The 13,173-nt window shown below is 39.7% G+C and overlaps 2 protein-coding genes and 1 pseudogene across 3 annotated transcripts; 2 read left to right on the top strand and 1 right to left on the bottom strand.

Annotated features, from left to right (window-relative positions):
* Positions 1-4,558: 4,558 nt before the first annotated feature.
* LOC106341597 (RING-H2 finger protein ATL46-like) lies at positions 4,559-6,391 on the bottom strand. The gene is made up of 2 exons (XM_013780326.1): positions 5,965-6,391; positions 4,559-5,858 (listed from the first exon to the last, which is right to left on the bottom strand). The coding sequence occupies exon 2, from the start codon at positions 5,816-5,818 to the stop codon at positions 4,727-4,729; it is 1,092 nt and encodes a 363-aa protein (XP_013635780.1). The 5' UTR covers positions 5,819-5,858; positions 5,965-6,391; the 3' UTR covers positions 4,559-4,726.
* Positions 6,392-6,578: 187 nt separating this feature from the next.
* Positions 6,579-9,811, top strand: LOC106341598 (annotated as a pseudogene).
* A 401-nt stretch (positions 9,812-10,212) lies between these two features.
* On the top strand, positions 10,213-13,142 carry LOC106341596 (WAT1-related protein At5g40240-like). Of its 2 annotated transcripts, none has more exons than XM_013780325.1 (9): positions 10,213-10,300; positions 10,650-10,893; positions 10,967-11,032; positions 11,114-11,227; positions 11,321-11,573; positions 11,651-11,809; positions 11,889-12,040; positions 12,212-12,720; positions 12,790-13,142. In XM_013780325.1, the coding sequence occupies exons 2-8, from the start codon at positions 10,679-10,681 to the stop codon at positions 12,363-12,365; spliced, it is 1,113 nt and encodes a 370-aa protein (XP_013635779.1). In that variant the 5' UTR covers positions 10,213-10,300; positions 10,650-10,678; the 3' UTR covers positions 12,366-12,720; positions 12,790-13,142. The 2 variants fall into 2 exon arrangements, with proteins under 2 accessions (XP_013635779.1, XP_013635778.1); XM_013780324.1 differs by lacking the exon at positions 10,213-10,300 and adding an exon at positions 10,385-10,468.
* The last annotated feature ends 31 nt before the right edge of the window (positions 13,143-13,173 follow it).

Below are 13,173 nucleotides of genomic sequence, written 5' to 3'. Positions count from 1 at the left end.
AAGGCGTCTGGAAAGTCTTCCCAGCTGGACGACTTATCGGACGACTTAATTAAGTCGTCTGGAAAGTCTTCCATCTGGACGACTTATTAGACGACTTATAATAAGGCGTCTGGAAAGTCTTCCCAGCTGGACGACTTATCGGACGACTTAATTAAGTCGTCTGGAAAGTCTTCCATCTGGACGACTTATTAGACGACTTATAATAAGGCGTCTGGAAAGTCTTCCCAGCTGGACGACTTATCGGACGACTTAATTAAGTCGTCTGGAAAGTCTTCCATCTGGACGACTTATTAGACGACTTATAATAAGGCGTCTGGAAAGTCTTCCCAGCTGGACGACTTATCGGACGACTTAATTAAGTCGTCTGGAAAGTCTTCCATCTGGACGACTTATTAGACGACTTATAATAAGGCGTCTGGAAAGTCTTCCCAGCTGGACGACTTATCGGACGACTTAATTAAGTCGTCTGGAAAGTCTTCCATCTGGACGACTTATTAGACGACTTATAATAAGGCGTCTGGAAAGTCTTCCCAGCTGGACGACTTATCGGACGACTTAATTAAGTCGTCTGGAAAGTCTTCCATCTGGACGACTTATTAGACGACTTATAATAAGGCGTCTGGAAAGTCTTCCCAGCTGGACGACTTATCGGACGACTTAATTAAGTCGTCTGGAAAGTCTTCCATCTGGACGACTTATTAGACGACTTATAATAAGGCGTCTGGAAAGTCTTCCCAGCTGGACGACTTATCGGACGACTTAATTAAGTCGTCTGGAAAGTCTTCCATCTGGACGACTTATTAGACGACTTATAATAAGGCGTCTGGAAAGTCTTCCCAGCTGGACGACTTATCGGACGACTTAATTAAGTCGTCTGGAAAGTCTTCCATCTGGACGACTTATTAGACGACTTATAATAAGGCGTCTGGAAAGTCTTCCCAGCTGGACGACTTATCGGACGACTTAATTAAGTCGTCTGGAAAGTCTTCCATCTGGACGACTTATTAGACGACTTATAATAAGGCGTCTGGAAAGTCTTCCCAGCTGGACGACTTATCGGACGACTTAATTAAGTCGTCTGGAAAGTCTTCCATCTGGACGACTTATTAGACGACTTATAATAAGGCGTCTGGAAAGTCTTCCCAGCTGGACGACTTATCGGACGACTTAATTAAGTCGTCTGGAAAGTCTTCCATCTGGACGACTTATTAGACGACTTATAATAAGGCGTCTGGAAAGTCTTCCCAGCTGGACGACTTATCGGACGACTTAATTAAGTCGTCTGGAAAGTCTTCCATCTGGACGACTTATTAGACGACTTATAATAAGGCGTCTGGAAAGTCTTCCCAGCTGGACGACTTATCGGACGACTTAATTAAGTCGTCTGGAAAGTCTTCCATCTGGACGACTTATTAGACGACTTATAATAAGGCGTCTGGAAAGTCTTCCCAGCTGGACGACTTATCGGACGACTTAATTAAGTCGTCTGGAAAGTCTTCCATCTGGACGACTTATTAGACGACTTATAATAAGGCGTCTGGAAAGTCTTCCCAGCTGGACGACTTATCGGACGACTTAATTAAGTCGTCTGGAAAGTCTTCCATCTGGACGACTTATTAGACGACTTATAATAAGGCGTCTGGAAAGTCTTCCCAGCTGGACGACTTATCGGACGACTTAATTAAGTCGTCTGGAAAGTCTTCCATCTGGACGACTTATTAGACGACTTATAATAAGGCGTCTGGAAAGTCTTCCCAGCTGGACGACTTATCGGACGACTTAATTAAGTCGTCTGGAAAGTCTTCCATCTGGACGACTTATTAGACGACTTATAATAAGGCGTCTGGAAAGTCTTCCCAGCTGGACGACTTATCGGACGACTTAATTAAGTCGTCTGGAAAGTCTTCCATCTGGACGACTTATTAGACGACTTATAATAAGGCGTCTGGAAAGTCTTCCCAGCTGGACGACTTATCGGACGACTTAATTAAGTCGTCTGGAAAGTCTTCCATCTGGACGACTTATTAGACGACTTATAATAAGGCGTCTGGAAAGTCTTCCCAGCTGGACGACTTATCGGACGACTTAATTAAGTCGTCTGGAAAGTCTTCCATCTGGACGACTTATTAGACGACTTATAATAAGGCGTCTGGAAAGTCTTCCCAGCTGGACGACTTATCGGACGACTTAATTAAGTCGTCTGGAAAGTCTTCCATCTGGACGACTTATTAGACGACTTATAATAAGGCGTCTGGAAAGTCTTCCCAGCTGGACGACTTATCGGACGACTTAATTAAGTCGTCTGGAAAGTCTTCCATCTGGACGACTTATTAGACGACTTATAATAAGGCGTCTGGAAAGTCTTCCCAGCTGGACGACTTATCGGACGACTTAATTAAGTCGTCTGGAAAGTCTTCCATCTGGACGACTTATTAGACGACTTATAATAAGGCGTCTGGAAAGTCTTCCCAGCTGGACGACTTATCGGACGACTTAATTAAGTCGTCTGGAAAGTCTTCCATCTGGACGACTTATTAGACGACTTATAATAAGGCGTCTGGAAAGTCTTCCCAGCTGGACGACTTATCGGACGACTTAATTAAGTCGTCTGGAAAGTCTTCCATCTGGACGACTTATTAGACGACTTATAATAAGGCGTCTGGAAAGTCTTCCCAGCTGGACGACTTATCGGACGACTTAATTAAGTCGTCTGGAAAGTCTTCCATCTGGACGACTTATTAGACGACTTATAATAAGGCGTCTGGAAAGTCTTCCCAGCTGGACGACTTATCGGACGACTTAATTAAGTCGTCTGGAAAGTCTTCCATCTGGACGACTTATTAGACGACTTATAATAAGGCGTCTGGAAAGTCTTCCCAGCTGGACGACTTATCGGACGACTTAATTAAGTCGTCTGGAAAGTCTTCCATCTGGACGACTTATTAGACGACTTATAATAAGGCGTCTGGAAAGTCTTCCCAGCTGGACGACTTATCTGACAATCTTATTTTTCCAGCAATTGGATTTTTTTTTTTTGCGCAACCTATTGGATCTTCTTTGAAATTTTTAAACTTGTGGCCATAATTAATTCTCACATACCTTCATAACTCATACAAAGAAACTAAGAGCATGTTCAACGGGTAGAAACGTTAAGAGTTGCTAAAAGAAAAAAAATATTAATATTATAATAATTTATCTGTTTTTCATTTTTCTGTAAAAAAGAGAACCAATTACTGAATGCCACGTATATGAATTGTGTTAGTAGCTATATCTTAAGATCGTTGTTTTAGAAACGTTCTTCTTTCTCTTTCCTATTTTTGCTTTATTTTTAATTCTTTTATTATAAGAAATAATGGCTAAGAACATGCGTTAAACATGCTCTAAGTCATAGCAAAAGGCTCGGGTTCCACTAACTCAACCGAATCAAAAAAAAAACTGTCTTGTTTGTCAAGCAGAGGGCATTTTGGTCCGAAAATTACTTTAGGAACCGGGAATGTGCTCCTCAAGTGAAAAATGTCTTATATTGTCAAAAAAAGACAGAAATGTGTCTTAATTGGTAACACACTCTATAAACAATCAATCAAATTATAACAATTAATTGAAAATCTCTCCTATCAGCGACACATCAGTAGAAATCATTTAAGTGACTTCTCAATTAATATATAAGAGGATTATTATTATCTTTGGTGTAATATTTGGTGTCATAGTTAGAGATGACAAAAAGAATTTGACACTAAAACACCAAATTTGGTATAATTTCAACACCAAATTATGTGTAATTTCATCACCAAATTTAGTGCCATGATTGGAGATAACATAAGAGACACAAACCGATGAAAGCCATCATTTGATTTAACTGGTTTATATCAATTTAAATCAATTTTAACCAGATTAAAAAGATTTGAACCAATTTAAAATGATTTAGACTGATTTAAATTGTATAAATCAGATTTTAATAAAATTGTCTCAGTTATGACCAAATTACCATGTAAACCGATTTTTAGAACATAGGTAAAAAAACACTATTAGCATTACTGTTTCATAGTACAAGATATTACATGGATCCATCATGAGTTCTAATTGTTCATTTTTTCTTTAAAATTTTCTTTATTCAATCGGGTTAAATCAATCAAAATCCAGTGGGGGATGGTATATATCTTTTAAGAGTCAAAGAACATACCAACCCTACAACAACAAACATAAACCATTAGTGCCACATACTTTTGAAATTTGAAGTCTTAAAGGTAGTTGGTACTTTGGTTTATGCAAGATTTCATTTTTGTTTTGGCTTAACACAAAGAGCCAAAAAAAAAAAACTCTTAACCTACACCAAAGACTAGATTCTGTGTGAACACAAAGTCAAGTTTTAATTTGTATCCATACTTGTAACTTGAAAGTAAATAAAATTCTTATGTAACCAAGAACAGAGAATCTGTTTTGAGAGTAAAGGAAAGTCTATTGAAAAGAAGAAAGAAAAGAGAACCAGTGACTCTAAAGTGAAGAAAAATTAAAGATAAAGCATCAGTCTTTTGGAATCCACTATTGTTGAGCATGCCTAATTAACTTTAATCTCATATCATTAACAACCAAGATGCAATATGAATTTCTTATAAACCTTATAACATTATGTTACAACATATGATTGTCAAACCCCCAAGATATAATCAGTAAACCCTCTAAAACCTTATCAATGGTTCGGACTGAAAAAATGAGCAAAAGATACTTACTACCTTTCACCGTTCTCCAGCTTCTTACGTTCTTCCATCCATGGAAGTTTTGGAAGATCATCGACGTTAAGCGATGAAGAAGGCAACCTCCTTTGAGCATCTGAAGAGAACTTGTCTTTCTTTGGCCACAACCAAATCTTTGAAACCGAAAAGCTCTCTCCTTTAGCCACAACACTACTCATCTTCTTCTCTTCAGATGATGAATCCTGAGACTCTTTGTCCTGAGGTTTCAAACGCAGTTGCCTATCGTTGCAAAAGGGTACTTTAAGCTCCGAGCTACCGAGTATATACTGATACGAACCCATTGAGAAACATCTCCTTGCGTCTAGATTACTACTACTAGTCTCTCCTACACCATCATGACCTTCATGTCCTTGACTAACATTGTCAAGCCTCTTGAACTTCCCTAACCTCACCGGTAAAACCCCTTTCTCCACAACGATTTCTTGAATCTCCATAGCTTTCTCAGCTACACGCTCTTCCTCCTCTTCTCTTATATCATCGAAGTCAAACATGGGATTCTCCATGGAGAAGCCAGGGGAGAAGAGAGTGCCACGACAAAGAGGGCAAGTCGAGTTAGACTGAAGCCAAGTATCAATACAGTTCAGGTGAAAGGCATGGCTACACGTTGGCAACAACCTCAGCTTATCTTTCTCAGTAAACTCACAGAGACAAACCGCGCAATCGAAAGGCTCCTTGGAGGCACCGACCATTTCTTTGTAGTGAAAAACAGGCAAAGCGTCGATGAAGGCTTGGTCGAGACCAGAGTCGTTGAGATGGAACAGCTGTTGAAGCTGTCTTTGAAGAGCGTCGCTGGTAGAGATCTCTGGGTATCTGTTAGACCTCGAAGCCGAAGCGGAAGCAGAAGCAGGAGAAGGATGCTTGATGAGAAACCTAACGAGCAAATGAAGAAGGCCGGAGATGAAGAACAAGACGGCTAGGATGACGATAACGAAGAGAACCGCCGGGCTGATTCTGTTACCGGACGGTGGTGGAGGAGACGGCGGAGGGAGAATTGGGTCTCTGTAAAACGGTGGTGGGTACGCAAAGGTGCCGTCTTTTTGCTCAATTGCGGATCGAACCCAAGACATGTTTGTAAAGATCTCAACTTCAAGATCCAGGAAACAGAAACTGAGACAAAACAACAAGAGCTCCAAGTTAAGTGGAGGAATAAGAAGAAGAGTTCATCAATAACATCGTCAACATCGAGAGAAACAGAGATTACGCAAACACTCACCTAAAAGCCCATCCAGGTTCTCAGAAAAAGTTAAGCTTCCCGTGAATTAAATGAACTCTTTTTCTCTGTCAGATTTGCAGAGGAAGAAGAGAGTGAAAGGAACTCTCCTGTCTCTCTCTATCTATCTATCTATCTATCTATTTCTATCTTAACCTTTCGTTTTCTTGAGCTTTAATGGTGGAAGACTAGAAGAAAATGACAAAGTGGTGTTGTAATTTTCCGAAGTGCGAGGCAAAGTTGGAAAACAACAACATGTAATAAAGTAAAAGCTTTGAAAATTAAAAAAAAGTTAAAATAAAAACAAAAGATAAATTAAACTAACGCTTTTAGACTTGGGCCCACGTGCATGGATGAGCGAGTTGGTGTCTGATGGTCAATTCTAAAGACAAAAAATGACGGTTTCCTATGTTTTTGGTCTTATATAAGATCAGTAATGAGCGGAACTACCCAGCCCAACAATATCATCCAAATGGATAGGCGATCTGGTTACGGTTAAGTTTATATTTATTAAACCAATCAACTTACGAACAAATTCCGGTTCGATTTTGATTTTAAATAATTTGGTTTGGCTAGGTTCGGTTCCGAGCTATTTACTCAACCATAGTGTCAAAAAAATACGAAATCTAACCGTAGGATCAATTATTTTGATTTTTGACCGTCATCGTGTCGCCGGCAGCACCAAATGGTGAAATCGCCGGACAGGCGACGGCAAAGTCGCCTTCCGTGAGCTCCTGACTCTGTTTCACCGTCACTTACGAGTGAACATTGGTGCGATTCTGGGGATCCTCCTTTGGATAAGTTATCTTGTGTTGCTGGATCAATCGAAAGGTCAGTAATAATGTAGAACTCGGTAGATGACATTGCGCTTGGATTTGATGCGTTAATAAATTGCTTGTACTACGATTAGATTAAAGCTGATGCAATTGTTGCAGAACACTTGAAATCACCAAAAGCAAAGTCTTTGTCTTTATCAATCATCTAAAATGAGAGGAATAGGAGAAGAGCAGTGGCTTGGAGGTACTTTAGCAGAGATGCTGTGCCGTTTTGGTGTGGAGTGTGCAATGGTTGGTTCAAGCACACGCTGTACAAGGCTGCTACTTAAGGGATTGAACTTCTATGCCTTTATCTTGTACACTTAGGTTGTTTCAACACTAATCCTTCCTCCGCTTTCCATCATCTTTGGAAGGTATTTGATCTTTTCTTATATTCTCTTTGATGCTCCGTATAAGCGTTGTCAGGAATATGAACTTGTTTTTTACATGTATCTATGTCAAGATGATTGACTTGAGTCAAATCTCCTCTCTTCTTCAAGATTTTCTTACTTGCGCTTCTCGGGTAATAAAAATGTGGTGATGTTTCTTGGTTTATGGGCTTTTTCTGGTTTATCTAGTGTAGTTTCTTAACTTGGGAGAATCATGTTCATGTCGCAGATACCTCACACCAGCTTTTACCTTCACCCTAGCCGTTATCTTCAGGCTACACCTCATTCTCTTTCTTTTTGCGATAAACTTGTGTGGATATCATGTACGCTTGTTACTACCGCGAATGTAACTCTAACTGGTTCTGCTTATGGAGTTTTATAGAATTAGATGTCCAAGAAATATATCTGAAAAGTTTTCTTTGTATGATGAGGCTGATGCGATTGGAAGTTTTCTTCATTGAGATGGAAGTTGAGAAACTCTTCGGTTAGCTGATTAAGGTGTACGTATTAGAATATTCGATTGGAACCTTGTGTGGTGTGAAGTATTTGGTCAAGTTTTTTTTTTTTAAATTATGGAGAGAGAGAGAGAGATATTTTCAATGTGGTGTGAATTATTTTGTCAAGGTGTCACTTATAAATAAAATAATGACCATTTAGCCAGCATGAGTGCTATACCACCAACCCAATGATTGCTTCTATGCCCAGCTTTAATCTCATCAGACAGTTTCTGGGAATTTAGACATCAAATCTGTCATGCGAGGAACAGGAGAAGATACAGTAGCGTGGAGATACTTTTACAGAGATGTTGTGCCGTTTGCTGCAATGTTTGCGGTTGAGTGTTCCACTGTTGGGACAAACACACTGTACAAGGCTGCATCGTTAAGAGGATTGAACTCCTATGTCTTTATCTTTTACTCTTATGCTGCTTCAACCATTGTGCTTCTTCCACTTGTCCTCATCTTTGGAAGGTACTTGATCTCACCTTTGTTCAGTATGAAATTTCTCAAGAACATGATGAACTTACTTTTTTTTTATATGCAGATCTAAAAAATTACCATCAGCCAAGTCTCCTCTCTTCTTCAAGATGTTCTTACTCGGGCTTTTCGGGTAAATAATATAACTTCTGCTTCTAGATTAATGGATGTCTCCGGTTTTTGTGTTCTAGTTTGTTTGACTTAGAGGAACAGGTGCACGGCGCGAATGGTTGGTTTTAAAGGGGTTGAACAAAGTTTTCCTACTCTTTCCTCCGCTATGAGCAATCTCACGCCAGCTTTCACATTCACCCTCGCAGTTATCTTCAGGTTCCACTCCACCTCGTGGTTTCTTACTATAACTATCATTATTGGGTATGTAACTCTGAACTGGTTCTGCTTCCTTGTGTGGCTTGTAAAGGATGAACAAGTAGTGTTAAGGAGCTCTGCGACTCAGGCTAAAATCATTGGTGGAGTTCTATCTATATCTGGTGCTCTGGTTGTTGTGCTGTATAAAGGCCCAAAAGTTCTAGCTGCTGCATTTTTTACACCTTCATCATCTCCTACCAGTTCGCTCACCAGCAGTTGACTTCATCAGAGTCAAGTTGGATAGTCGGTGGCATTTTGCTTGCTTCACAGTACTTTTTTGTTTCAGTCTGGTATATTGTTCAGGTATAAACACGTAGATACTCTGGGTTGTTGGTGACACATAAAACTCTTGCTAAATTCGGAAGCTGTATATGGTTTCAGACTCTGGTCATGGAGGTATACCCTGAAGAAATAACAGTAGTCTTCTTCTACAACTTATTTGCGACGCTAGTCTCAGCACCTATATGTTTATTGGCGGAAAGGAACTTGACTTCTTGGGTGCTTAAACCGGATATTACCCTCGCTGCAATCATATATTCGGTGAGACTCAAACCTTTTCTATATATTCTGCTTCCATTGCTGACTGACTATGTTTTAAGCTCAGGCATTAAACACTTTGTTTCAGGGAGTCTTTGCCTCAGTATTCAGTGTGCTTACACACACACATGGGGTCTGCATCTGAAGGGTCCTGTCTATGTATCCTTGTTTAGGCCACTGTCTATTGCAATCGCAGTTGCCATGGGTGCTATATTCCTCAGTGATGCACTTCACCTCGGGAGGTATTATCTCATTCCTCTTACAGAGAAAGATAGAGCTCAGCTCTAGGTTTTTGAAATGCTTAGTATCTATTTTAAGTCTACACAGTTCCATGTTACATAACTGTATAAACTGCCATGGTAGTAACGAATATAGGTTTTGCATGTATGTGTCGTGGGCAGTGTCATTGGATCAGTGGTATTGTGTCTTGGATTCTACACTGTGATTTGGGGCAAAACAAGAGAGGATTCAACCAAAACTGTAGCTGGTTCTGAGCAATGTGCACCCTTGCTGGTTACACACATATCGTAGAAGATGAAGGCTTGTGATTAAGATAAGATTGATGCAAGTGAATGACAATATGCTTATATTATTTATTTGTAAATGCGGGTGGATGGTGATAACTTTCAAATTATTGCGTTGTGCTAGTCCCAAAAACATTTTTTCACAATACAAAGTTACCCAAACGAATGAGTAAACAAATTTCTTCGTTTTCGTTTTATGGAGAATGTTCAAATGGAAGTTGGGAAATTCTTCAGCTGCAGGATGGTTGCTTCTGAAATCACTTTGACTTCTGAGATTTTTGTATAGTAATGAACATCAGATCTTATGGCAAAAGGTGCAGAAGAAGAGACAGTGTATTGGATATTTTTTGCAGATATGTAACATATGTTATGCCGTTCACTGCAATGGTCGCGACTGGAACTAACACACTGACTTTTCAAGGCTGCCACCTTGAGAGGATTGAGCTTCTATGTCTTTGTCTTCTACAGCTATGTCGTTTCTACACTTGTCTTTCTTCATGTGTCTCTAATCTTTAGAAGGTATTTGAGCTCTTTCATTAACGTCAGAAAGTATTTCTAGATTTATGGGCATTTCCTTGTTTCTGTTGTGTAGTTTCGTAATTGGGGAGAATCTGGTTCATGTCACAGATAGATAGCTGGCTGTAAAGGAATATAATATAGTTATCTTACTCTTTCCTCTTTTATCAACAACCTCTCACACCAGCTTTTACCTTCACCCTCACAGTTATCTTCAGGTTACACCTCCTTCTCTTTCCTCTGCTACGCTTGTTAATATCATTTTTGTATGTAACTCTCTAACTGGATCACTATCTCTTGGACGAGCTTACTAATCTGGATGCTGCTTGTGTCGACGATGTGGATTGGGATGATCTTTTGGAACCTTGTGTGGTGTGAAGTATTAGGTCAACTTGTTTTTTTTTTTTTTAATTATTGAGAGGGAAGAGCGATATTGTTAATGTGTGGTGTGAATTATTTGGTCAATTGGTCAACTTATAAATAAAATAATGACCATTTAGCAAGCATGATGGATATGACCACCAACCCAATGATTGATTCTATGCCCACTTTAATCTCATCAAACAGTTTCTGGGAATTTAGACACCAAATCTGTCATGAGAAGAACAGGAGAAGAGACAGTGGCATGGAGGTACTTTCACAGAGATGTTGTGCCTTTTGCTGCAATGTTTGCTGTTGAGTGTTCCACTGTTGGGTCGAACACACTGTACAAGGCTGCATCGCTAAGAGGATTGAACTTCTATGTCTTTATCTTTTACTCTTATGCTGCTTCAACACTTGTGCTTCTTCCACTTGCCCTTATCTTTGGAAGGTACTTGATCTCACCTTTGCTCAGTATAAAATTCCTCAAGAACATGATGAACTTACATTTTTTTTATATGCAGATCTAAAAAATTACCTTCAGCCAAGTCTCCTCTCTTCTTCGAGATGTTATTACTTGGGCTTTTCGGGTAAATAATATAGCTCCTGCGTCTATATTAATGGATGTCTCTGGTATTTTGTGTTCTAGTTTGTTGACTTAAGAGGAACAGGTGCATGGCGCAGATGGTTGGTTTTAAAGGTGTAGAACAAAGTTCTCCTACTCTTTCCTCTGCTATGAGCAATCTCACGCCAGCTTTCACATTCACCCTCGCAGTTATCTTCAGGTTTCACTTCCACCTTAGTGGTTTGTTACTATAACTATCATTATTGGGTATGTAACTCTTAACTGGTTCTGCTTCCTTGTGTGGCTCGTAAAGGATGGAACAAGTAGTGTTAAGGAGCTCTGCGACTCAAGCTAAAATCATCGGTGGAGTTCTATCTATATCTGGTGCTCTGGTTGTTGTGTTGTATAAAGGCCCAAAAGTTCTATCTGCTGCATCTTTTACACTTTCATCATCTCCTACCAGTTCGCTTCACCAGCACTTGACTTCATCAGAGTCAAGCTGGATAGTTGGTGGCCTTTTGCTTGCTTCACAGTTCTTTTTTGTTTCAGTCTGGTATATTGTTCAGGTATAAACACTTAGATACTCTGGGTTGTTGGTGGCACATGAAACTCTTGCTAAATTCGAAGCTGTATATGGTTTCAGACTCTGGTCATGGAGTTATACCCTGAAGAAATAACAGTGGTCTTCTTCTACAACTTATTTGCAACGCTAGTCTCAGCACCTATATGTTTTTTGGCGGAAAGGAACTGGACTTCTTGGATGCTTAAACCGGATATTACCCTTGCTGCAATCGTATACTCGGTGAGAATCAAACCTTATAATCTGCTTCCATTGCTGACTGACTATGTTTTAAGCTCAGGCATTAAACACTTTGTTTCAGGGAGTCTTTGCCTCAGTATTCAGTGTGCTTACACACACATGGGGTCTGCATCTGAAGGGTCCTGTCTATGTATCCTTGTTTAGGCCACTGTCTATTGCAATCGCAGTTGCCATGGGTGCTATATTCCTCAGTGATGCACTTCACCTCGGGAGGTATTATCACTATCCTCGTCTTAGTTTCTATACAGATAAAGATATAACTCAGCTCTAGGTTGTTGAAATGCTTAGTATCTATTTTAAGTCTACACAGTTCCATGTTAGATAACTGTATAAACTGCCACGGTAATAACGAATATAGGTTTTGCATGTGTGTGTTGTGGGCAGTGTCATTGGATCAGTGATATTGTGTTTTGGATTCTACACCGTGATTTGGGGCAAAAAAAGAGAGGATTCAACCAAAAATTTAGCTGGTTCTGAGCATTGTGCACCCTTGCTGCTTACACACACCGTAGAAGATGAAGGCTCGTCATTAAGATAAGATTGAAACAAGTGAATGATGATAATATGCGTATACTATTAATTTGTAAATGCGGGTGGAGGGTGATAACTTTGGAATTATTGCGTTATGCTGGTCTCAGAAACATTTGTTCACAATGCAAAGTTATCCAAACAAATGAGTATTCTTCAGTTTCGTTTTATGGAGAATTTTCAAATGGAAGTTGGGAAATTCTTCAGAAGGCATATATGGGCGTTTCTGGTTTGTAGTTTCATAATTCGGGAGAATCTGGTTCATGTCGCAGATAGATGGCTGTAAAGAAGTATATAATATAGTTCCCCAAAGCTTGCCTCCTCTATCAGCAACCTCATACACCAGCTTTTAACTTCATCCTCAGGTTACACCTCCTCTTTCTACGCTTGTTACTATCATTCTTGTATGTAACTCTATAACTGGATGATTATAGGCTCTTGGACGAGCTTACGAATCTGGATGCTGCTTGTGCGTCATATCGGTTTACAGGGAACCAAAACTTTTACAGAACAGTTGAGATTATGTCTCAAATGTATTGCCCTGACATAGCTGAAGACAGGCAAGATTCTGACCACAGACTTTTTGATCCTGAAGATTAATAAAGTCTAGAAAGAGTTTATTTTTTGTTCTACGTTGTGATAGTGGGCTAAAATAAACAAACTACTGTATGTAGATTTTGCATTTAGGCTTTTTGCCATAATCTACTGTTAGGCAGTTTTGTGAAAACTTCGAAGCAACTGCAAATAAGCTTAAAGCGCAGATAATTGGGAAAGAAGTTAAAAGGAATGATCCAATTTATAAACATCTCTTCAAGATT

This window comes from Brassica oleracea, chromosome C4, assembly GCF_000695525.1.
Source record: "Brassica oleracea var. oleracea cultivar TO1000 chromosome C4, BOL, whole genome shotgun sequence".
In the NCBI taxonomy this organism is placed as follows: Eukaryota; Viridiplantae; Streptophyta; class Magnoliopsida; order Brassicales; family Brassicaceae; genus Brassica; species Brassica oleracea.
Note: the sequence above shows the minus strand (reverse complement) of the source record. Positions and strands in the feature narration are given on the sequence as shown.

Excerpts from the sequence above, each read along its gene's own strand:
- LOC106341597 (XM_013780326.1), bottom strand. The coding sequence starts at position 5,818 with ATGTCTTGGGTTCGATCCGCAATTGAGCAAAAAGACGGCACCTTTGCG.
- LOC106341596 (XM_013780324.1), top strand. The coding sequence starts at position 10,402 with ATGCTGCTTGTGTCGACGATGTGGATTGGGATGATCTTTTGGAACCTT. Across the intron at positions 11,228-11,320 it reads ACCCTCGCAGTTATCTTCAG|GATGGAACAAGTAGTGTTAA; the intron begins GTTTCACTTCCA and ends TGGCTCGTAAAG. Across the intron at positions 11,574-11,650 it reads CAGTCTGGTATATTGTTCAG|ACTCTGGTCATGGAGTTATA; the intron begins GTATAAACACTT and ends ATATGGTTTCAG.